The sequence below is a fragment of the Melanotaenia boesemani genome, chromosome 20 (genome assembly GCF_017639745.1).
Source record: "Melanotaenia boesemani isolate fMelBoe1 chromosome 20, fMelBoe1.pri, whole genome shotgun sequence".
Classification (NCBI taxonomy): Eukaryota; Metazoa; Chordata; class Actinopteri; order Atheriniformes; family Melanotaeniidae; genus Melanotaenia; species Melanotaenia boesemani.
In genome coordinates, this window is record NC_055701.1 from 26180383 (window position 1) to 26205935 (window position 25553).

Below are 25553 nucleotides of genomic sequence, written 5' to 3' on the forward strand. Positions count from 1 at the left end.
TTTTAATTTTTTTTTATCAATTTTCAGGAAAATCATTTACACACTATTAATCTAAAAGTTTCATCCAACGAATTTCCTCTGATCTGTTTACGTGGAAAACAAGTTAATAAAAACTGAACTGAAATGAAGTTTTATCCTGTAAATATGTTCTTTTACAGAACTTGATTCAGTTTTCAGAGATGATGAAGGTTCAGGACCTTCCCCGTTAGGGCTTCTGTATCTTTTCTTTGTTTTAAAGGATCAGACGACGTTGGATCAGAACTTGTCTGATTCAGATGAATAGAGTTCATCTGGATTCTGGTGGAGGAGCGATGGAGCAGCGGAGGGCTGGACCTACAGGAGGAGGAGGATCAGTCCGCAGGTTACCATCACCACCTCCTCCTCCTCTTCACTCTCCGTCTCTCTCCGTTCCGATCGGCTCAGCTCGGCGCGCTTCTACCTGGTTCAGGACGGACTTAAATCGAACCAGGTGACCAGTTGACCAGCGGGACCAGCAGGATCCGTGTTCCGGCTGGGGGGGCCCGTCATGCTGGGCACGGTGAAGATGGAAGGACACGAGGCTCCGGACTGGAGCGGATACTACAGCGAGGAGGTCGGTCACTTTATAGGGTTTTGGAGCCGGTTTGGCCCGGTCCAGATCCGACACAGACTAAAGAAAAATACCGGAAATGATACGCAGAATTTATGTCTAAAGATTTTAAACTTCGGGCCGAATCGAGAAAATCCTGCGCGGTTCGCTCTTAAGAAAAATGAAGAATTCAGGTTTAATTAAAATGTAAAAAAAGGTTCGGACGGCTCCGGTACGAATGCTCAAATAAACCCAAATTATTCCTAAAGAACCCGGATTTTAACGAAAAAAGACTTAAATCAGAAGTTTTTCTTATTTTTTTTAAAATCCCCATTAACATAGTTTTTCCTGTGACAAAGAAAGAAAGAAAGAAAGAAAGAAAGAAAGAAAGAAAGAAAGAAAGAAAGAAAGGGAAAAAAGAAAGAAAGAAAAAGAAAGAAAACAAAACTAATTTTGTCCAATTTTTCTTTTGTTTTAATCAGAATTTAGATTTAAACTTTTTATATAAACCTTAAATTAAATTTCTATCATTCTATTTAATGTTATAAAATATGATCAATAAACTGAGGATAATTTAAAATCAACATTTAAACTCTTGAATATTTCCGCGTGCGGCGCCTAAATGAATGAGTGAAATTAATCAAACGGCCGTTCATCCGAATTTTCCTGATTTGGTCCAAATAAATTAATCTGCTAATTTGAATAATTCATTTGAACTGTAATAATAAATAAAACTAATCACAATCAGTCCGTTGATCAGTTTATATTGATTATAATAAACAAATTTTCGTCCTCAGACTGATAGTTTAATTAATTTTAAATCTGCTCGCTGGCCCGATTCTCTTGTTCTGGTCAGCATTAGGTCTGTCTGTCATATTATTTTTTCATTGATTAAAGTAAAAAATGAAAGATTTGATAAAACCGAAGAATTGTGTTAACATTCAATTTTATTTTCAATTAGATTAAAGAACATTTAATTTTTGTGGCGTTTTTAAACGGATGAGATTTTATCTTTAAATTAAATTTTTATTTTTAAGCGTTGATCTACAAAAACTATTTTCCTCGGACTTCTGACGTTTTGCTGTTCTGACTGAAACTAAACTCAGTTTTTGGCACTGAAACACCCTGAAGAGTAAAAACGTAACGTCAGACATTAAAATTATTTTAATTAGTTCACACACACACATAATAATAATAATAATAATAATAATAATAATAATAATAATAATAATAATAATAATAATAATATGTTATTGTGGCTGATAAATTATTAATTTATCTTTGATCAGTTTATTAATAAATTGATAGATCTAAATAAAAAAAAATACTGTTGCAACAGATAAAGACGAAGGTCTCTAAGCTAATATGGACTTGAATGGTCTTGATTCTGGTCCTTCTGTCTTAGATCTGTTCATGTGGTTCTTATCTTTAGGACCAGCCAAAGTGAACTGGTTCTCCTGATACTGTGGTTGGAACAGAGAGTTCTGTGTGGGTTTTGACCAGTTCTGTCTGGTTTGGGTCTCTCTGCAGGTCTACTCTCCGATGGCGGGCAACGGGATGGGTTCTGGTCTCGGAATGGGCTCCATGTCTGGCTACATGTCCAGCAGCGGAACCACATCAGGCTCCTTCAACATGTCTTACAATGGGACCGGGCTCAGTCCTTCCTCAGTGGGGGGCGGTATGGGAAGCTCAGCCTCTGCAGCCATGTCAGGTCTGGGTGGGAGCGTGGCCTCCATGGGTGGGGCCCTAAGCCCATCAGGGATGGGCTCGGTGTCGGCTCAGCAGGCCTCTATGGGCCTGAACCCATATGGGGGGATGAGTCCCACCATGAGTCCTGGTATGGCTTACGGCAGTGGGGGGCTGAACCGAACCCGGGACAACAAAGGGTTCAGACGGAGTTACCCCCACGCCAAACCCCCCTACTCTTACATCTCCCTCATCACCATGGCGATCCAGCAGGCTCCCAGTAAGATGCTGACGTTGAGCGAGATCTACCAGTGGATCATGGACCTGTTCCCGTACTACCGGCAGAACCAGCAGCGCTGGCAGAACTCCATCCGACACTCACTGTCCTTCAACGACTGCTTCGTCAAGGTGTCCCGCTCCCCGGACAAACCGGGGAAAGGTTCCTACTGGACCCTGCACCCGGACTCTGGAAACATGTTTGAGAATGGCTGCTACCTGCGGCGCCAGAAGAGGTTCAAATGTGAGAAGAAGATGTCCTCCAAGTCTGATGGCAGGAAGGAGCAGGGGGGACCCGGGGGAGCCCGGGGAGGGTCTCCTTCAGGAGATGCCATTAAACCCGCCGGACTCTTGGACTCATCTGTGCCCTCGTCCAGTCAGGCATCCTCCCCACCTGGACTGGACCTGAAGGTTTCTGGCTCTCAGCTCCTCTCGTCCTTGTCACTCGCCCCCCACTCCATGACTCATGAGACCCCCCTGCACATCAAAGGAGACCCTCACTACTCCTTCAACCACCCATTCTCCATCAACAACCTGATGTCATCCTCGGAGCAGCAGCACAAACTGGACCTGAAGGCCTATGAGGCACTGCAGTACTCTTCTTATGGGGCTGGGGGGGCATCAGGTCTGGGGGGCCGAACCATGGAGCCTTTGGAGGCCTCCTACTACCAGGGGATGTATCCAAGACCACTCCTGAACAGCTCATCATAGCTGCTGTCCAAACTGACCCTCTGCATGCAGCTGTCCTGGCCTTCCTGTCTGACTGTGATGATGTAGAACCGGAAGGATTCTGCAGAACCGAACTCTGGCACTGTGATCAAACCAGGACATGTGGTCCCCCCCCCCCCCAGGTCATACTCACAGACGATTTAATCTCACACATTAAAAAAAGATTGATGCAGGATCTCACGGAGAGTTGAGGACCAGTTCCTTCAGCTCGGGATGTTTTCATTTTAATGGTCACAATCTAGACCTGAGAGTCACAGCCCTTTTAGGCTCTGGTACTTCCAGCGGGTTCTGGTTAAAGATTCTGACCAGAAACATCATTTCACTCATCTGATCAGGACAAACTGTTGGGTTCTGTTTAAAAGTGGCCTGGTTCTGGTTCTGGTTGTACTCCTAGTTGTTGGTCATATTTGAGGCATGAATCTACACAGAGAAATGTGGTTCATTCAGAGCATCAGGAAAAAATACAACATGCAGAAAATGTTCGGTCCTTGAGCGCTTCAGTCCTGCAGGTTTTGGATGTTTCCTTGTTTCAACACATCTGACTTAAATGAACGAGTCACTGAACAGAACTTGGTAAACTATCCATTTAATTTGAATCAGGTGTGTTAGAGCAGGAAACATCTAAAACCTGCAGGATCTCTTTGACCCTGATCTAGAACATCTGGAACATCTAGAACATCCAGAGCATCCAGAACAGCTAGAACAATCCAGAACACAGAAAACAACTGCAAACACTCAGAACATTCCAAAACATGCAGATTAATCCAGAACATCCAAAAATGACTAGAATATCCAGAACACCAAGAACAAGTAAAACAATCCAGAACATCCAAAACAATTAAGAACATTTAGAATATCCAGAACATCAAGGACATCCAAAACAATCCAGAAAATCAAAAACAATTCAGAATGATTAGAACATCTAATATAATCCAGAACATCCAGAACATCCCAAAAAATCAAAACAATTCAGAACAATCCAGAACATCTAGAACAATCCAGAACCAACATCAATAACACCCCAAAGAAATCTGGAACATCCAAACAAATCCAGAACACCCAGATGAATCCAGAACCTCTAAAAAAATCAGATTATCCAAACCACCTAGGGCATCCAGAACATCTAGATTACCCAAAACAATTTAAAACAACTAGAACATCCAGATGAATCCAGAACACCTGGAACATTCAGAACATCCAGACCACCCAGAACATCCAGGTCACCTAGATCTAGAACACCCAGATGAACATCCAAAGCATCCAGAACCTTCAAAATGTCCAAAACAATCCAGAACATCCAGGTCTCTTTAAACCTTGATCCAGATCTCTGACATGATTATGTTTACATGTAAAGAATAAATCTGGAAACTAGACTCAGAACCACTGGCAGAGGCTCTAACACAGGTTCTACAGAAAGAACGTTCTGGACTCCTGATAAAATGTTCAGCTAATTGGATGGTGGAGGTGTGTAACACTCGCATCTCACTGCTGTGGATCTGATCTGAACAGAACCATGAGCTTCCTTTGATCCTTTGTATGTTTGAAGAACACAGAATGATCTCCTCCTCCAGCTGTGCGATGTCGGCAGAAATAGTCTGGACCATCTGAACACCTCCAGGTCCAGAGTCCAGAACAGTCCTGGTTCTGATTCTTATTTCAGAGGAACTCTCTCTGAGAAAGTTTGAAAGAGGATCAAGTCCAAACATCTGATCCGAGGTCAGAGGTCACCTAATGATGGGGCTGTGGTCGTCGTGGCAACGTTTACAGAAATGATCAGAGAACATTTTTCTGATCAGAGCATGATGAGAGTTTATTTCTCCCACGACCTTGAATGCCTCTCTCCTGACCTCCTAAGGGGTCGTGACCCTCACTTTGAGATACTGCTCAGATTAAAAGGCTTTTATTTGAAGGCTCCGTTCACCCAAATAAGAGCAGCTTCTGGTTCTGGTCTGGATCTCAGATCGGTTCTCATCTGAGACAAACAGGATCTGTGATCACTGATCAGTGATCAGGACACTGGGCTATAGCTTACTGCGGAAATGATCCTGTGTGACTCGGTTCTGGTGTTTTGATGGAGCGGATCTTTACTGAGACAGAATGTTGATTCGGTTCTGATCCTCCAAAAGTGACTGAATTTTCCAGAAAGTTTCCATCAGATTCCTTCAGCTTGTTGTGTTGACCAGCCGAATGGACCAAATTATTGATCAAATTTGACCCAGTTCTAAATTATTCGATGAATAAAGAAGAACCTTAAATAGAAGAAAAGCTCCACAGTGGCTCTGGATCTCAGGTGGGAATGTGATGGAACATCTAGAACATCAAGCTGCTGAAGGACAACTTATCGTCAGATCAGATCCGGAATTTCAACCTCATCTCAGAACCAAAATAACGGTTCTGTTTGATGGAGTGATCAATCAGCTGGCCTGGACCTGATTCAGACCTGGACCAGATCTGGATCTGGATCTAGACCTGAACAAGAGCTGGACCTGTACCAGATCAGGACCTGAACTTGATCTTGACCTGGACCAGGTTTAGATCTGATCTGGACCTGGACCAAATCTGGACTATGTCATCAAAGGGCATCTGAAGCTCATCAGCTGATCTGTGTACTGCTGGAACTTTGACCCCAGAAACTGTGGTCCACTTTAGTTCCTGTTTGTCATGCACCTGGTTCGCTGACAGGTAAACCAGCCAGCTGGTTCAGACTGGTCCAGACTAGTTCAGACTGGTTCAGACTGGTTCAGACTGCAGCTTCAGACTGAAACTCACAGACTGATTTTTTGCCCAAATTGATCACTAACTTCTGATCCTGAGTCCATATTTTTGACTTCCTGTCAAACACTTTCTGTCCTTGTTCCATCTTTGATCATAGATTATTGATCGTTCCACTGCATGAATGGAGCTTTATTTTTCAGGAAAAACTGGGCTGATTTACTGACCCCCCCCCCCCCCCCCCCCCCCTATATGTTCTTTGTTCACTTTGCTGCATGTTCTTAACTTATTCTGTCATTCTCAAATAAAACAAATTGGAAAGTAATCAGCTTATTGGATGATGATTGATCATTATTGGTTTTCGTTCAGACGTCGATGAGAGATATTTGTTGCTGAACAGCTATTTTTAGCTAATCAACATAAGTAGACACGTGTTTAAATCAGATCTCCTCCTCATTTTCATCAGCTTTGATCAACAGATACTTGAAAAACGTTCTTGCGCCTCACGTCTGCAGATATGTCGATCTGTTCAGGATATTCTTTCTTTTTGGAGGGTCATCTGATCTTTTCTTTTTAATCAGTTATTCTGAAAAATCTTATCTGAAAACTACAGTGGCCGGGAAGTTCAAAACAATATTACGTGGAGTGAAACACTTACATTTTTGAGACACATTTACATAATAGAAACCATATTTACATTTACAAAACATAATGCCAAAACACTTCTACCAAGAACTAAACAACTTCACATTCCAGAAAAACAAAAGTACAAAACGCGAAACACTTTTACAATCCTTGATGCAAACTTACATGTGCAACTGCAAAACATTTTTACAAAGTTCTAGATAAATAGCTGAATATGAAAAAGATGTAAATGTGCAACGTCGCTATGTATCACTCGATGTAAAATTGTTTTGCACGTCCACCGAAGAAAACACAAAGAGACAAACACATATTATTATATGTTAATGATTTTTAAATTATTTTTCTGCTTATTTTTCCTCGTCTATTCGGCCTCTGCTCCCGGGGCTCCGCTTCCGAAAGCGGTGACGCTGCTGCGGCCTGGAGCACCGCCGCTGTTTGCGGTGGAGGGAAAACCTTTGCGCAGCTCCATGATCCCGAACAGAACCTGGTGATTATTACATGATGAGTTTTATCCACGGACGCGATCCCGCATCACACATCAAACACGTCCGTACCAAACTGGACCAATTCAACAACACCAGAAAAAAGAAAAGAAAAGAAAAGAAAAGAAAAGAAAAGAAAAGAAAAGAAAAGAAAATAGACATTTTACTTAAACTGTCAAAGTTTAAAATGTTTTATTTCCAATCTGTTTGCTTAAAGTTAACTAATTAATAAATCTATATCCCTCCCTCTGAACGGGCTGCATGTAAACTGAACTTTGTTTATGTTTCTGAGTTCATTACCGGATTAAACGATTCGTTAAATTATGAAATAAAAACATGCTTGAAAGGATCAGACTAGAACAGCTGGACCGGTACCTGATAGAAAATTCAGAACTCTGTGTGAAAAAAGGGATCCGTTTAGGAGCCGGGGTTTATTATTATTATTATTATTAATTATTATTATTAATAATAATAATAATAATAATAATAATAATAATAATAATAATAAGAAGAAGAAGAAGAAGAAGAAGAAGAAGAAGAAGAAGAAAGAAGAAGAAGAAATAGCCAACGTAAACAGCCAAAGTTAATGTGTAAATAAACTGTGTTAAATAAATTAAAATCAGATAAATTATCTGATTTTTTCTTAAATTTGAAACCCAAAATTTATTTACATAATTTGTTGACTTAAACTGATAAACAATCAAACAAACATCTTTAAAAAGATACTGTTTTATACTGTGCAGTTGTGCCGACACATGTTGAAATCTGAATTCTGGAAGCAAAAACCACCATATATTCCAAAGATATATATATATATATATATATATATATATATATATATATATATATGCATACACACACACACACACGCATAGGCATATAAACACGGATTTAGGAATAAAGTGTTTTTTCGTCTGAAATTGTAAAAATGTCTAACGTTTTCACATGTTGGTTTCATGTTGTCATTTGATACTTTGGATTCTTAAAATTAATTTCAAGTGAAAACAATTAATACTTTAGAGGTTTGTAAAATCCTGACAAAATGATTGTTGTATGTGAATTATTCTAATTATCTTCATTGATGTGATCATTTTTGGCCCATTTTTGTTATTTTAGTGATTTTTCACGAATATTTCAGCCATAATTCAAACCTATGTTATTCATAATTCAGACATTTTTAGTCATAATTCAGAAATATTTTAGTATTAATTCTGACATATTTTTATTGGTAATTCGGATGATTTCTGGACCTCGGACAATTTCTGTTTTCCTAAAACTGGTTTTTATTGTGTGTGAGATTTTCTGCCACCCAGTCTGCTGCTGTAATACGGGCCATATGTTCTCTGCAGGGTGAAGCCGGGCCACTCGGGAGCCTACACTGGTGTCAGCGGCGGCCCCGGGGGCCCCAGCATCATTTTACTAAAGCCCTAGCCCCCTTTTCTCTCCTCTCGCGCCTTATGGAAGAATCTGTCGGTCACAATACGGCAGCCTTCGGCCTCTTTCTTCCCCTCGTCTTTCATTCCCCCACTAGAAAGCCACGAACGGGGGCCCCAGGGCCACTAAGGCCTTTTGATGGGGATTGGAATTAATTATCTCCAATAACACAATTGTACTCGGTCACCAAAAAGAGCAAAGAAATCCCCTCCAGAATCAGAGAGAGAAGAGAGGAGCCGCTGCTTTTCCATTAAAATGATACGGAGGAAGTTTATTAGAGCTTTGTGAGGCCGTGATATGGATGAGGTTGGTGGTCCCGGGGGGGGGGGGGGGGGGGGTTGTTTCTGGTCAGACTGGTCCAGCTCCCTGAACATAAAGCAGCTGCTCTTTTCATTAGAGTCCACCACTCATTAAAACAGCATCAGAACCAGAACCCGAGTCAGAATTTACTGCCTGCATGTTGACACAAAGAAGCAACAACAACAACAATAAACATAAACACAGAAATAAAGAGAAACCTAATAAAGAGTCGGTTCAAATTGTCGCAGCAGAACCAAGAAGATTCCAGGAAGAGCCGATGTTCAGCTCTTCATCCTGACCCACTCATCTCCACAGCTCAGCGTGAACCAGCACCGTGAGGGTCAGGGTCTGCCCCATCAGCCTCACTGATCCTCCATCCTTCCAGGTCTGGTTAGAGCGAACTGGAGCAGAGACGTCACCGGACGACCGGCCGAAGTCACAGACCTGTAGATGGATCCATGGAGATTCACGGGGAGACGTCAGGACATCCAGGACACACACTTCCACATCTAGGTTGCACCTGAAAGTCTCTCACACACACCTCCATCCATCCATCATTTCTTAGTAAGTACATTTTATTTATAGCTACAGCACCTTTCGAGGTTAAAAAATCAGGAAGAAGCACAAGAAGCATGAAAATATCAAATGTAATAGGTATATTTAAAAAGTTTAAAAAGATGATTTTCAGGTGCTTTTTAAAATAATCGGGCTCAGAAGGAAGGACGTCCAGACAGTCTTTTATAACAGCTCTGTCAACTTTAGTCTTGAACCGTGAGTCTCGCGCAGTCGGCTGACCCTGATCACGTGACCGTAGAGCGCATAAGTTCTCTGATAAAAATCCTGACCCGTAAAGCTCCATAACATCCTCTGTAGGGGATGGGGGGTCCGGAGCAACTGCGTTATCACGGGGAGACGCGAGGAGGAGCCTCGCAGCAGCGTCCTGCACAACCCGAAGACGGTCGAGTGATTTTATTTGTACTCAGACAAGGGAGCACACAAAAAACGTGATGAAATACAAGCATGTAGGCTATAACCATTTCCATCTCAAGGCGAGACACAGTGGGACTCACTTTGGCAGTTAATGAAACGTAGAAGTAACATGAGCATCCATGTTACTGAGTTACTCCGAGGTTCCTGACTGTAGAGGCAAATGGGCCGAGATACCTTTGGTAAAACTCTACCAGGGGCCAGACAAGGACTTCAGTTTGCTCATCACTCAGCAGAAGAAAATCATCATCGATCCCGTTTCTGACAGAATGCAAGCACCCGAGTAAGATCTAAACCTCATCATGGGGTTAACTCTTACTGGATTTTCAGCGTTTGTATCTCAGACATGATTCTTTCACCCATGACCTTCCTCTGATCCTGATTCCTCCCGTTCTCCCGGAGCTCTCCCCAGAGTGCCTTCAAAACGTGTGAACGGGCCCAAATCTGAGACCACAAAGCTTATTTCTAGATATGTTTGGAAGTTTTGTAGAATGAAATAAAAACTTTAATCTGTTATAACTTTGCCAGAAACGATCTTCACCTTCTTCTCACTTCATCTAAAAACCAGAACCAGATGCGGTAGAAGTGGGAAAGAGTTGTGTTTCCACTTTGACCTGCCAGCTTCTTTTCAGAGAAACTTCCAGAACCATGTTACAGCATATTCTAGAAACTTTCTGTCCTTATCTGACTCTAAACCATGATGAAAGTTCAGGGCCTGGGCTCGGCTTGGAAGCTGCTTGCCAGTAAAAGGTGTTTATGAGTTCAAACACAGCTCACATGAAAACGCTGCATTTTTCTTTTTATTTTAGTCCAACGAACTACATTCTCAAGACGTTAACATTTAGTGAACTGTCCTTTTAGAAAAGATGAACCTAAAATTTTGTAGAGAAAAATAGGTAAAGTTCCAACATTTTACTGATTTATTAAACATTTGTACTATATATGGATTTTTGTATATATATATATATATATATATATATATATATAAATGTTTAATTTTGTTCAGTTTGTTTACTTATTTTACATATTTTTGTTCATTTTCATGTGCTTAACAACATCCAAATCACAATGAATCTATAAAACCACCAAACATTTATTTTCAGGTATTTGTTAAAATCTGGTATTTTACATTATGATCAGAGTAACTTTTCCAGTTCTAAATGTTATTCTAAATGTATATATGTGTAGATTTCCACGTGTGTAGTAATCTGACCACCTTAACTGACTCACCTCATCATGCAAACTGAAGTCACATCTATTAAGCCACGAAGATAGAAAAAAATAGAACAAGTTTTCCCCCTGCCTTGGAAATGTTTTACATTTAAACAGGAAAAAAATTAACCTCATGTGGACACACAGGAATTAGTTTTTTTTATTTTTTTATTAAAATATTAGTTACTTTTTAAAAAATATGGTAGTTACTTTAAAAAAATTACAGTTAACATCCTCTTTGTTTTTTCATATTTAAATTCATCATGTGGCTCAAACTGGACCCTCTGGAGGGATGGCTTTGGGCCTCAGGCCATACGTTGACACCCCTGAAATTTGAGTATTTCTACAGCAGATTCTAGTTAGTTCTCTGAATCTAATCAAGTCGGTCAGTGAGACTCTAGTTAAAGTTTTGTTAAGTTCAACAAAATCCCCTAGTTCACCAGTTTGAACCTTCATTTATCAGAAATGATGTTCAGAGTTCTGATCATTAGACAGAAACATTCACAGCTTCAGACAGGTGAAACTCCACCTGAACACCTGGTGGTGCTGGCATCAGGGTGGAGTAGGACTCACCTGAACCAGGTTCAGATCAGCTGATTTGACCAGAAGCTGCTTCTTTTACTTGGCAACAGGAAAACACTGAGTCTGCTACTGCAGCTGAGGTCTGGATGCAGAAGGGTCTGATCTGAGGCAGCCAATCAGATGGCATGATTCCCCGCTGTGATGGACCTCAGCTTCTCATGTAAAGAATCTGAACGTGATTTTAGAGTTAACAAGAGATCTGAGAGATCAATGGCACGTGCACGCACACACACATGCACACACACACACACACGTGCACGCACTCCCAGGTGGCGTCAGAAGTTGGAGCTCCAACAAACTGAGTCTTTCTGGAGAACAAGCAGATTAACAGCTGCAGGATTAAGATCGGGACACCCAAGTCGACCACAAGTGGTCTGCTGTTACCATGGTAACCAAACCCTGGTGGGAGGCAACAACCCCCGACGACCCACGTAAAGCTGCTGTCAGATGGAAACTGTCAGACTGACATCTTAATTTCAGACAAAGAATAAACTTTAACTTGAGTTAAATTTATTTAGTTCTTTTATTTGTTTATTTAGCTGTTTATCTTTTGTTAGTTGTTTATGTTTTTAATTTCATTGTTTATCTCGCTTTGTATTGTTTTTTTGTGAGTCACATTAGGTTTGATGAGCATCTGAATAACTTTTATTATCTAATCTCACTAACACAATAAATTATAAACAAAAAAATTTATATTATTATTATAAAGATCATTAAAATAATAAATAATCATTAAGTTTGCATTAATGAGGGTCCTCACAAAACAGCAAACTTGTGTGTGTGTGTTGGGTGGGTGGGTGGGGCTTGCAGAGTTTAACCAATCAGGTTGGTCGATGATATATAGACAGTGTTAGTATGCAAGGCAGTGTGTGTGTGTGTAAAGTGTTGTGTTCAAGGCCGTAAGGAAACAGCAGTGTTCTGTGTGTTCTGATCAAACTGCAGATCATGTGGCGCTCTGCTCGGACATTATGGTCTACAGCAGGGGTAGCCAACGTTGGTCCTCGAGGGCCCCAATCCGGCAGACTTTCCAGATTTCCCTGCTCCAGCACACCTGACTCAAATTAAATGGATCCAGCAGCCTATAAGGATCTCCACAATGACTCGTTAGTTTAAGTCATGTGTGTAGGAGCACGGAAATCTGGAAAACCTGCCAGATTGGGGCCCTCGAGGACCAACTTTGGCTACCCCTGGTCTACAGCCTGGACCACCAGGAGCTTCCTAAGAGACCAACCAGTTGCTAACAGACCACCACAATGGCCCACATCCAGCCGGATCAGAACCAGAATCAGAACCACCTCTGCTAGGATTGTCTGAGCAGATTAAAGCTCCAGCCGATCATGGACCAAGTTGGTAAAAGTCGTTAAATTTTAATTTCAAGTTTTTAGAAAAGATGAAGTCAGAGACGTTTTGTCGTTTGTCAGAGTGATCCTCTGAAATGAAACTCATGTTTCCTACAGCAGAGACGGAGCTTAAACTAACACCAGAACCATCAAGAGACTCATCTGATATTAGAGAAATGGAGGAGGAGGACGAGGAAGGGAAGGGGGAGGAGGAGTCGGAGAGAGAGGGGGAGGAGGGAAAAGAGGAGGAGAGGAGCAGGGGTAAAAAGTGGGGGGAATAAGGGAGAGGAGGAGGGGAGTAGGAGAGGAAGACGGGAGAAGGAGAATCTGTGCTGCTGTAAAGATGACTGATGATTTTATTTAATGACAGAAAAAGTAAAAATCAGCTTCAATCAGAGACAGAGGTCAAAGGTCAGAGATTGAGAACATCCGGAACGAACAGCTCGGTCCAATGAGACAGACCATCAGGAGTCAGATGACGGCACGGAGACTTCCTGTTCCAACTTTCTTTCTCAGCACCTCCACCAGACGCTCCAACCTGAGGAAGACGAAGAGGACGATAAGAGTGTTGTAACTCTCCAACAGGGACCCAGGTCCTGCCTCCGTAAAGACTTAAAACCCAGGTCTGGTCTCTGTATGGACTTAAACAGAAAGTAAGGAACTTAGTACTATCATCATCATCATGGTGTTGATGATCAATAACCTGAGGTTTGCTTCAGTTTGAACTTCTTTCTGTAACTAATCACGAGAACTGAACCATGTCAATCAGGGGTGCAGAACAAAATTCTGGGCCCTATGTACGAACCATCTTGGTGGACTTGATCAATAGTTCTCACACATACTTTTCCCATGGTATCAGACTAAATTTATAAATAGGATCCTCATTTAACCTCTAATTGGCAAAATGGCTTCTCTAGTCATTTTTCTGGTTCATCTGGCACTCTGCTGCAGTCCTGTGTGTATTTAATTTTTTTAACAAACTAGAAAAGTGTAAAAAACATACAGTACTTGACTGAAGCAAATTTTTTACCAGGAAAAACACAGCACCCCCTTTGCCTCAAAAATAGTTTGACCCTGCCCACCTACTTTGAGCATCTCCTGCACAGAGTGATGCCGCTTCTTGAGTGGCTGATATGCTGTAGTGATGTAAGTAGCTTAAACCAGGATATGTGGCACAATTCTTAACTTCTACCACGAAATACCAACACATCGTTATCATTAGCAGTCCTCATGTTTGCTGCATTTAAGCTTAGGTTACTCTTTATCTTGTTAAATTAGTTAGTCAGTCAATGTTTTTTCTAGCTAAAAAAAATGTAACAGGTTGTCAGTTACTCTGTTTTCTGTTTGAACTGGAATGAGAGAAGCTAGCTGTTGTGTCATGTGCATGAGTTATAGTCAAGGGGATACTGACTAGCTGACTGACTAGATGCCCATTAACATTATAACTCCTGTTGTGTGTGCAGACAGCCTCATCATGGACATAAGATTGTTTTTTCGAAAAAGAGAGCCAGGTTCAGGTAGTGTAGGATTAACTGGTCTGTCTATCAAGACTAATGTTGTAAGTTGGATCAATGTATCTGTGTTTAAATCTCTTAGATATAAAACACATGGTTCGGTTCTTTGCCTTTTGGTTGACAGCACAAAGAGCGAGAGAGGACTTTATTTATTAATATTCTTAATAGTATTTTTCATATTTATGTAACTTTTTTATCTATTTAAATAACAGTCCAAAGAGGCAGAGATGAAAAAGGAGAAGGAGAGGAGAGCATGGAAGGTCAGGAAGAACCAGTTAAGAAAACAGGTAAAACAGCAACTGTTAAGCTGACAAAGATTAACATCCCATTCACAAAATAATTTTACATATACGTCATGAAATTATTTGTTCTCCCATATTAAATGCTATTCATTTTAAACAGCATTCATTAAATTAATTAATTATATATATGCTTTACTTTTTGCTTAATTTTAATATACAAGGAAGAGAACAGGGAGAGATTCTGGGAGACGAGAGAGAGCCGACCGGGAAGCGAGATGAAGAGACACAGAGAGCCTTGAACACTAAAAAGTAATCCACAGATTTGCCAACCTCAAGGTGAGGTGCCATAGGTCACTCTTCTTTTTTAAGTGTATTTTTATTGATGTATTTATATTTTATATACTTGGATTGAAAAAGTAATTTTCTATTAATGTGTTTTACATGTTGTGCATTGTATTTCAAACAAAAGTAAAAAAAAAAATAAATAAATAACAATTTCAACTTCTATTTTTGGTATTTTTGGTACTTACTATACTCCAGAAACATACATACTGTTTATGTGTATGTTGAGGAGCTGCTGTATCAAAATGAGTTGTCTTCCTCCAGAAATTAGGGTTAAGATAAGTTTCAATCCACTCCTCTTTTGCTGTGGCTCAACATTTAAATAACCTTTATCAGATTTGTTGGTTTGGTCACAGACTTTACCAAAAAGTGTTTTGCTTTTCTTTCACAAATGTGGGAATGAAATAGTGTTAAAATATAATAAACAGTCAAATATCTCTTGCCTGGCCAGGCAGCTGTTTCGGGGCTCAGCACCCAGTCAGGTTTCAGTCAGGTTTCAGGTCACACCACAGCACCGAGACAGCCTTTTAAAGAGTTTTAACGACTCAGGAAATTATGCTGTTTAGCTGCTTTTGGACCTATCAGCAGCCTTTGATACCACAGACAACAATATTCTGTTATTCCGATTGGAGCATCTTGGTATTAAAGGTATAGCTCTGTCCTAGTTCAAATCATAACTCACAGGCAGGAGCGTCTCTGTCAACATACAAGCTCATTCCTCTTCAGCAGCCCCTCCTTCCCTTCAGGGTTCCCCAGGGGTCCGTATTGGGACCTTTGTTGTTTATTCTGTGTTTGGTGCCACTGGGTTCTATTTTTAGGAAGCACAACATACCTTGTCATTGTTCCACTGATAACATTCACTCATATGCCAGTTAGGCTAATTGGCAGGAACACACTTACACCCTTATTAAACCATCTAGCCTAAATTTAAATCTGGATGAGGTTGAATCCAGATTTTAAAAAAAAATCTGAGGTCATCTGGTTTGGAAAATCTAACCAGATCTAATCTAACTTTTTTTTTTTTATTATTGTTTTAATTCAATATGCCATTTTATGACTGCTGGCTAAAGTGCTATTGTGAAGCACTTTGGTCACCTGTTGTTTTTAAATGTGTTAGATCAAAAATTAACATTGACATTGTCTCATCAGTCTAATCTGGTCTTAGCCTGTCTCATTCAGTCTCATCTGGTCTTAGCCTGTCTCATTCAGTCTCATCTGGTCTTAGCCTGTCTCGTTCAGTCTCATCTGGTCTAGGCTGGTCTCCTACAGTCAGCAGGTCTCCTCCAAGCAGTAAACTGTGGAACTGTTTGGACCACTGAAGGAGAAGCTGACCATCCAGAGAGGAAGTGAACAAAGGAACTTGACGTCTGACCTTCTTTCTCTCATTGAGACTTTTTCTTCAATTCAAATTAAACTTCCCATCAGTAATAAGCAGCAGATTTTCTGCAGCCCTTCCCATCTCAGAGCAAACATTCCTCTTCACTGCCCAGAAACCTGGAGCCCCCCTCATCCCCCGCCGGCAGCCAAATTAAAGCAGAAAGGTTTGAGGCTGGGAGAGCAGCACGGGACGCAGACGAAGACTAAAGCTGTTTTCATCCCAGATCTCATCCCTTCATCTTTGGGCTGATGAGATGAGAAGCAGCAGAAGAAGAAGTCACGTTATTCCAAATCAGACACAGATCAAATGAGAAAAGGTTTAATTTTCCTCGTCAGTTCGGCAGCAGCGATTCTCACTGAATGAGAATGATGGCAGATGATCATCAATGGAGACGGTTCTGATGGCGTGAAGCAACCAGTCTAACCAGAGAGGGTCCGACAAGAAGTCCAGAACCTTTATGAGGAGCTCAGATTATCTACAGACATCAGAAAACTACAAAACTGACAATGATTACACACTGCAGGTTTTCTGAGTGATCTCTGCTCGTCCCTCTGAAGATGTGTCAGATCTTGTTTACATGAAACCCTTCATGTGTAAACATGTCAACAAGCATGTTTGCATCGAGTAAAGGTTACTGTACACACACAGAGTGGAGATCAATGAGCACACTACATCACTGGATGCCTCAGTGTGACATCACAGTTGACATTCTGTTGTCATGGTGACCGCAGCCAGAGGGATGCTAGTACTGGCACTGTATGTTTGTTTAGGTTTCCCATGGTGTGGAAGTTATGTGAGGGTCTGCAGTCTGACAGGAGGAGCTGAGGAGGTACAATGGAGTAATGTGCTGATCAATACTGAAATATCAATACCTCTTATATCAGTTATCTATGTACCTGAATATTCATCTAAATTTTAGTAATTTGGTGTTTATCATTTAGTGGAACACATAGGATAAAAAAAGGCTGGGAACCACTGGTCTAACTGGTGCTCAGTTTTTACAGCTGACATGTCATTTACTGTACCTGGCAATAATTTCATGCCAGAACAAACCAGACCAAACTTCATGATAGATGTTGATCCAAACGAACCGTGTCTGAAACTGATCCACGTTTCCTGGAGAACAATTGACAGTAAAACAACAAGAAAACCGGTTCTGGTTGGTTCCGACCTGCGGACTCTCTCGCTGGCCTCTCGCTCCGCCTCCTGGCAGCGTTGAAGCTCCGCCTCCATGCTCTGCTTCTCTCTGGACAACTGCTGCAGCTGCAGCAGGAGGGCGGGGGACTGAGGGGACGGGGCCTCCTGAGCTGCCGCCAAGCTGTCTGACGGAGACATGACATCACTGGACAGCGAGGGAGAAGTGAGGTCATCAGAGCTGAGAGGAAGAGGAGAAGGAGGAAGATGTTCAGGATTGGTCAAAGTCACATTTTGCTGTACGATTCTGAATGCTCACAGTGCATGATGGGAAATCTGAGAGAGTGGAAGACAAAGACAGGAATCATCAAGCAGTCTTTGCAAAAGTTTGAAGCTTTTTATTTATTATCAATTGATAACTTATTTTAACCCGATTAGTGTTTTATATTCCAGGGTATATTGGTGGTTAATAAAAACAGTTTATCAAAGGCAAAGTAACTTTATTATCCCATATAGGGGAAGAAGTTTACAGCCATGATTACAAGCAACAACACAGAGACGGTCAGACTATTAAAGCCATATGTGAAGCTCAGTAAAGCTCAATTAAATATGTATAGGCAGAAAAAAATACACCAGCTCATAAAATGCTTGAAACAGCTAAAAACAATAGAAAAGGCGACAAAGACACACATAAACAAACCTGCTGCCATTTCCCAATTTCTGTCAGAGAAATGATAGTTTACATTAATGTCTAACTAACATGAAAAACAGAAAAACTCCAGATAAAATGCCCATATCAGTGTCTGACGTCTTCAGTCCATGATCCTGTCCATGAGGGCACAACAGTGTACGTGGAGTATAGAGAACTTCCAGGTCACACCATGGCCTCCAAAAAAAAAATAAAAAAAAAATAAATAAATAAAAATTGGTATCCGAGCACGTTTTATCTGTTTTTTTCCCCCTTTTTTTGTTTTGTGCAGATTTTTTGTTTAGCTTTAGGAAATGAAAATAGGATAGACGAGTTATTTTTTGATTTACATAGTTTTTTATTTTGTGTGTCTATAAAGTGACACTCAGGCACAACTGAAGTGTTTGGAACTAAACTGCAGGTTTCCAGTTAGGCTGGTTTTCTGACGGTTGTGGTTTCGGACTTGGATCATCATGTCCCCTACATTCTGCATGAACACACTGTCCTGATGTTGACACCTGGCACCATTCATAAACAGACTAAATCAGGACGGAGCTCTGATCTCTAACAGGAACAGAAAACATGAGCAGGAAGTAAAAATGTAAAATTCAGTACACTGACAGAAGATCCAACAGAAACAACATGATCCTTTCATCATTTGGTTTGAACAAAACGACTTCCCAAAACAAACAATCAAAACTGGCAGAAAGAAAAAGACAAACAGATAATAAATCTCTTGATCTCAGATAAAACAGAACAAATTGAGAGTCTGAACCCATTCCCGTGGATCACTCAGATCACATACGGTCATGTTGAACGGGCAACCCGGCTGGACGACAACAGACAATAAACAACCTGACTACAGGTGGTGTCATTTCCACAGGAAACATGAACCTGAATCAGGACTGGGAAAATCTTCACCTTTCTGAAAAAGTTCTATCACAAATAAATCCTTCTGACAAATCAAAAACAGTTATATATAACTTTTTTTCCTCAAAAAAAAAAAAAAAAAAAAAAATAGACTAAATAAATACCCCCCGCCCCCACCAGCAGCCTCTGCAGGCGTTCAGCATCAATCCTGTTGATTTATGGAGGCTCACAGTTTGTTGGCAAGGACCGACTCGCTGCTCATCTTTATTCCGTCTCTCTGCTGCAGCTGGACTCTGAGCTCTTTAGGAAATCCTCACCTCGGTTTCATGACGCTTCGTTTTCCTACAGACTGACTGTTGTGTTTGATCTGTTCGTCTGTGACTTCCTGTTGTTACAGAGATCCTCTATGATGACAGGATGAGTCACATCCATCAGAACAATCTGTGGCGTGCCAGAGAAAAGCATAGTTTTTGACTGATTAACAGACGGTTTCTCTGGTCACATGGTCCCATCAGACGGGGTTAAAGGTCATGTTTCCATCCACCACTTTCACATGTGTACAACTGCTCTGACTGGCGAGGTAAACAGTGGGAGGCGCCAATCCAGTGGTTCCATATGTGGCATAGCTAAATAAGTTTATTTTGTTGACTTTGATTGTGTTAACAACACCATCCTCCAGTCCTGGTTGGAATTAAGAATTTTATTGAGTTTTCCAAACTCAATAAAATTTAAACTCTTCAGTTAAACAGATCAGTTGTGGTGTACCACATGGTTCAGTTATGGTCCCCTTAAATTCTCTGCTTACATGCTGCATCTCAACAGCTTATTCAGGACCTTTAAAAGATCATTTTTATGCTGATAGCAATTAGCTTGATGTCTAGATGGTAGCAGGTGTTGCTCTAAAACCTCCATGTACTTTTCAGGATTGACGGAGTGTCACAGATGTGGAAGCTGCTCACGTCACTAATGCAAGGCACTAACACAATCCACACCATCAGAGATGCACCTGTCCACTGATGCTCCCTCTCCTCTTTAGTCTGCAGGACATGACATCCATGCTTTTCAGAACAATTTTACATTTTCATCCAGTTTTCCACTTTACCTCAGACCATTTAAAATGAGCTTTGGTCCAGAGAAGACTGTGGTGTTTCTGGATCGTGTTTACAAATGATCTCTTCTTCAGATGACAGAGCTTTAACCTGCATTTGTGGATTTCAGGGTGAACTGTGTTCACAGGCAGTGATTTCTGCAAGTCTTCCTGAGTCCATGCAGTGGTTTCCAATAGAGAATCATATCTGGTTTTAATGCAGAAGATCAGCACCCAGCCTTGTCACATACACACACAGAGATTCCTTCTAATTATCTGAATCTTCTGATAATATTTTACACTGTAACTGACAGGATCTTCAGAGTCTTCAAAATTTTAGGTTGAGGAACATTATTCTCAAATTGTTTCACCATTTTCAGACCCAGTTTGTCTCAGATTGGTGAACCTCTGTCCATCTTTTAATCAGATATACTCTGCCTCTCTGAAATGCTTCTTTTTACCCAATCATGTTACTGACCTGTTGCCAATTAACCTAATTAGTTGTCAAATGTTCTTGCAGTTGTGTTTGATTAGTAGCAATTACTTTTCCAGGCTTGTGTTGCCATGAAATGGTAAAATATCTCAGTTTCAACAACTGATATGTTGTTTATGTACTATTGGAAAAACAATATGTGTTGATAAGATTTGGAAACCATTTACACAGAGACATAGCTTTCTGGAACTGGGGTTGTATCATCTCAGCTTTATTGACCTGGTATGATTCCTCCTGACCACTGAGAGTTTCCTGTTAACTAATTCAAGATCTCAGTTTGGAACTGAGGACCTTTATCCATTAGAGCTTCTGTCTTATTATCATCTCTTTCAACTGAACACAGACTCAGAGATGGCTGGATAATCCATCTGATCGAACTTTTAAGTTCTTTAAAACTTTTTATAAAAAATATGTCATACTTAATACTAATACATGTTTTTATCATAAAAGGAGTTACATAGAGGTGGGCCCCCCCTCCTGTGGACTCACCACCTGCAGGAGGGGCCATAGGGGTTGGGTGCAGTGTGAGCTGGGCGGATGTCAGAGGCGGGGACCCTGGTGGTCTGATCCTCGGCTGCAGAAGCTAGCTCTAGGGACGTGGAATGTCACCTCTCTGGCAGGGAAGGAGCCTGAGCTGGTGCGCGATGTTGAGCGGTTCCGGCTAGATATAGTTGGACTCACCTCGACGCACAGCCTGGGCTCTGGAACCACTGTCCTTGAGAGGGGCTAGACCCTCTTAAATTCAGGTGATGCTCCCGGTGAGAGGCACCGAGCAGGTGTGGGCATGCTTATTGTCCCCTGACTTGGCGCCTGTACGTTGGGGTTACCCTGGTGGATGAGAGGGTAGCCTCCCTTCGCCTTCAGGTGGGGGGACAGGTCCTGACTGCTGTTTGTGCTTATGCACCAAACAGGAGTTCAGAGTACCCACCATTTTTGGAGTCCTTGGAAGGGGTGTTGAAGAGCACTCCTTCCGGGGACTCCTTCGTTCTGCTGGGGGACTTAAATGCCCACCTGGAGGGGCGTGATTGGGAGGAATGGCAGTTGCTAAGGCAAAAGCTTGGACATGGGAGAAGTTTAGAGATGCCATGAAGAATGACTTCCAGACGGCTTCGAGAAGGTTCTGGTCCACATCCAGTGGCTCAGGAGGGGAAAGCAGTGCTCCGTCAACACTGTGTACAGTGGGGATGGGGGGCTACTGACCTCAACTCGGGACATTGTGAGGCTGTGGAGGAAATACTTCGAAGACCTCCTCAATCCCACCAACACGCCTTCTGATGAGAAAGCAGGGTCTGGGGACCCTGGCATTGGCTCTCCTATCTCTAGGGCTGAGGTCGCTGAGGTGGTGGCAGGGCCCCAGGGGTGGATGAGTTCCTTAAGACTCTGTATGCTGTAGGGCTGTCTTGGCTAACACGTTTCTGCAGCATCGCGTGGACATCAGAGACATTCCCCTGGACTGGCAGACTGGGGTGGTGGTTCCCCTCTTTCAAAAGGGGGACCGGAGGGTGTGCCCCAACAACAGGGGGATCACGGTCTCAGCCTCCCTGGTAAGGTCTATTTACGGGTCCTGGAGAGGAGGGTCCGTCGGATTGTGGAACCTCGGACTGAGGAGGATCAGTGTGGTTTTTGTCCCGGTCATGGAAGAGTGGACCAGCTCAACACCCTCTTCAGGGTCCAGAGGGGGCATGGGAGTTTGCTCAACCAGTCTACATGTGCTTTGTGGACTTGGAGAAGGTGTTCGGCCGTGTCCTCCGGGGACTCTTGTGGGAAGTACTCACAGTATGGAGTGCCGGACCCCCTTGTAGGAGCTGTCCGAAATGAGTTTTCTCAGCAGGGTTGCCAAGCTCTCCCTTAGAGATGGGGTGAGAAGCTGGGTGATCCGGGAGGGGCTCAGAGTGGAGTTGCTGCTCCGCTGTATCGAGAGGAGCCAGATGAGGTGGCTCGGGCATCTGGTCAGGAGTCGGACTACATTTCTCGGCTGGCTTGGGAACGCCTCGGAATCCCCCCGGATGAGCTGGTGAATGTGGCTGGGGAGAGGGAAGTCTGGGTTTCCCTGCTTAGGCAGCTGCCCCCATGACCCGACTCGGGATAAGGGGCAGAAAATGGATGGATGGCGGGATTTCAGTTACACCGTAATAAAGATTACTACAGGTCTGATATGAAGGATCAGCTGTTTTTTTACAGATGTTTTAACAGTGAAGGAGTCCATTGAGGCAAACTGACCTGTGATTGGCTCGTAGTGCCTGAATCTCCGCCTCCAGTCGCTGTCTGTCTTTCAGAGCTGCATCGTTCTCCCTCTGGAGCCTTAGCAGCTCATCCTAATCACATAAAACACATCAGTCACATTCACATCATGTCTGAACAACAATCCTCAACATGGCATCAGATGTTTTCCACCACTAACACCCACAGTTTCTATAAGAGTTCCAGTGTTATTAGCTGTTAACCCTTTAAACTTCAAGACATTGTTTTACTACTTTTGGTCCACCTGTTTGTTTTTAACGTAAAACAGCCTGTGGAAGCTGAAGCTTTTAATCCCAGTCAGCATGCAGACATGTTGTTTTCAGGACAGCCTCAGTTGCCAAATTATGAGGCTAAAATTATGTAAAATGAATGTATCAGTAGATATAGCAGCATGAAGGCCAACGAAAAGAAGAAAACAGAATTTATTACTAACAGAACTTTGTAGGAATAACACACAGATCAACGGTGACCAAGCCTTTTCTCATCTGCACATTACATTACAGAGTTACTGGCACCCTACGAGCCTCCCCGCAGCCTTAGATCCTCAGGCAGGTCCCTTTTTGCTGCCGGGGTCTACACTCAAGACCAGAGGTGACTAAGCTTTTTCCGTCCGAGCCCCTCGACTCTGGAACGACCTGCCTGAGGAGATAAGGCTGGCACTATCAGTATCATCTTTTAAGTCACTTCTTAAAACACACTTATATCAACTGGCCTTTTTATAACCCATTTATTCACTTATGAGGTATCTAAGCATAGCATTTGTATGGTACACACTTAAGACTTTACCATATGGGGTTCTCTGTCCCACAGACTGGATTGACACAAGAACATGCATTCCATGCAAATGAGCATCCTATAGGCAAACTCTATGATTGGAGGACACAGGACTGAGGAATTTTCTTTGTTTAAACCCTATATAAGACAGAAGGACACATCAAGTCTTTAGGTCTTCGTTCTGGCTTTGGGACCTCCAGATTTTGCTGCAGAAATCTGTTTTGATGTCTGAACTTTTGTAATAAACTTCTTTTTATTATTCAAGTCAGCGTCCAGAGACGTTTTTGCCTGAAAGACAATTTTTCCACATCTGATCAAGACACATCACTTATTTACTTTATTTCTGACTTATTTATTGTCAGACTTGTCTGTCTGTCTAAATATACTCATGCATGGTGTTCGCGATCCCCACCACCACCAAACAAATTGTGTGTTGTATCAAATGGGTCATCTTGCAGCATCCTCTAAATGTAAGGTTGGAAAATTATCTGAACCTTCATAAATAAGGAGGATAAAGTGGTTTTTGGTGGACTGCCGCTGTGACAAGGCACCTACATGCCCAAAATCAGCGTCTTTCGTGGTGATAATAGAATAGAATAGAATAGAATAGAAATACTTTATTAATCCCTTCAGAGAGCCCTCAGGGAAATTTGGGTAATGTCAAATTCAGATTTTTAATATGGTATGTGTCCTAAATTTGTTGTTTATACGTTAATATGTTAAAAAATTAAGGTGCTAATTTTAAAGATTCATCTCTTTATTGATGGTTTGATTTTGACAGCCCTGGAAAAAAATTTATTTGATAACTGTAGGCTATATATTTTTTATAATTACCTGGTGACCTCTTGAAATTATCTTGCAACTTCCATTTTGAAAATCACTGTCCTAGTGGATCTAGTGGCGCTTTAAGAGTTAAACCCCATTCATAATGCACATTTACTGTATCTGCAGGTTTAAAGGCATGACGCAACACTCGAGTGTTGAACTAATTGTATTTGTGCAGTAAGTGAACATGTAACACCAGGCTGCAGTGAAGAAGAGATCAAGCTCTGGATCTCAGTAAGACTGACTGTTTAAATAAAGGCTTAATCAACTAATTGAGTAATTAACTAACATGAGTGTCAACACACTTCATAATGAGGGTTTGATTTTTATCAGTTGCTATGTTCTATGGCACCGTGTCATTATCTCAGGCTGCTCCTGCAGTGAAACTCCAGGTGTTTTCTGAGAATAAAAGTGAGGACGCTGAATGGAATTATGAGGTCACCACAGATTACTAACTCTGTTAGAGAAGATGGAGCTGCAGACGGAGAGGAGGACAGAAACATGTCCTCTCTTACTTTCAAACTCAGAATGTCACACATATACATCACACTAAATATTATAAAATGGCAAGTAATACTAAACCATTTCTCTAAATTTTCTGCCCAATTAGGTTAAAACCAGAGCCAAAGGGACATCAGTAAGATAGAAGCCAACTACAAATATTTGTTATTTTTACAGTGTATGAAATGACCAAGCCCTGGTGATGCTGAGGTGGTCAAATTCTGCTTGGGGCACCATAAAGGCTTAGGTTGGCCCTGACAGAAACACACACCAACACACATCTGTAGTTACACAAGGGTCAAACCACAGAAGCTTAGACGTAGTCTGGTAAGATCGGGAACGTCACTCAGCGTTGTTACTAGATGATGGGAAAGTTTCTGTTAAACTGAGCATCACTCTGACCAACCCAACCTTCCACCAAGAGGAGGGAAATGAAAAAGAAGTTTCAATTAAAACATTAACACCTCTGATCGACAGAATATGAAACTATGAGTTTACAGTTTACCTGGCG

At 41.7% G+C, this 25553-nt stretch overlaps 2 protein-coding genes across 8 annotated transcripts in view; one reads left to right on the plus strand and one right to left on the minus strand.

Annotated features, from left to right (window-relative positions):
* The first annotated feature begins 423 nt into the window (after window positions 1–423).
* On the plus strand, window positions 424–6192 carry foxa1 (forkhead box A1). Its single transcript, XM_041971096.1, has 2 exons — window positions 424–592; window positions 2099–6192. The coding sequence occupies exons 1-2, from the start codon at window positions 527–529 to the stop codon at window positions 3239–3241; spliced, it is 1209 nt and encodes a 402-aa protein (XP_041827030.1). The 5' UTR covers window positions 424–526; the 3' UTR covers window positions 3242–6192.
* A 7099-nt stretch (window positions 6193–13291) lies between these two features.
* mipol1 (mirror-image polydactyly 1) overlaps window positions 13292–25553 on the minus strand; it is an 85483-nt gene continuing 73221 nt past the window's right edge. For all 7 annotated transcript variants that reach the window (XM_041971976.1, XM_041971972.1, XM_041971974.1 and 4 more), the window contains 3 exons: window positions 22922–23016; window positions 17601–17804; window positions 13292–13491 (listed from right to left, as the gene is read on the minus strand). In XM_041971976.1, the coding sequence (XP_041827910.1) occupies window positions 13425–13491; window positions 17601–17804; window positions 22922–23016 (366 nt within the window). In that variant the 3' untranslated portion in view covers window positions 13292–13424. The remainder of the gene's footprint in view (window positions 13492–17600; window positions 17805–22921; window positions 23017–25553) is intronic.

Coding starts and splice junctions, on each gene's coding strand:
- foxa1 (XM_041971096.1), top strand. CDS start 527: ATGCTGGGCACGGTGAAGATGGAAGGACACGAGGCTCCGGACTGGAGC. Junction 593..2,098: donor GCGGATACTACAGCGAGGAG/GTCGGTCACTTT, acceptor GTCTCTCTGCAG/GTCTACTCTCCGATGGCGGG.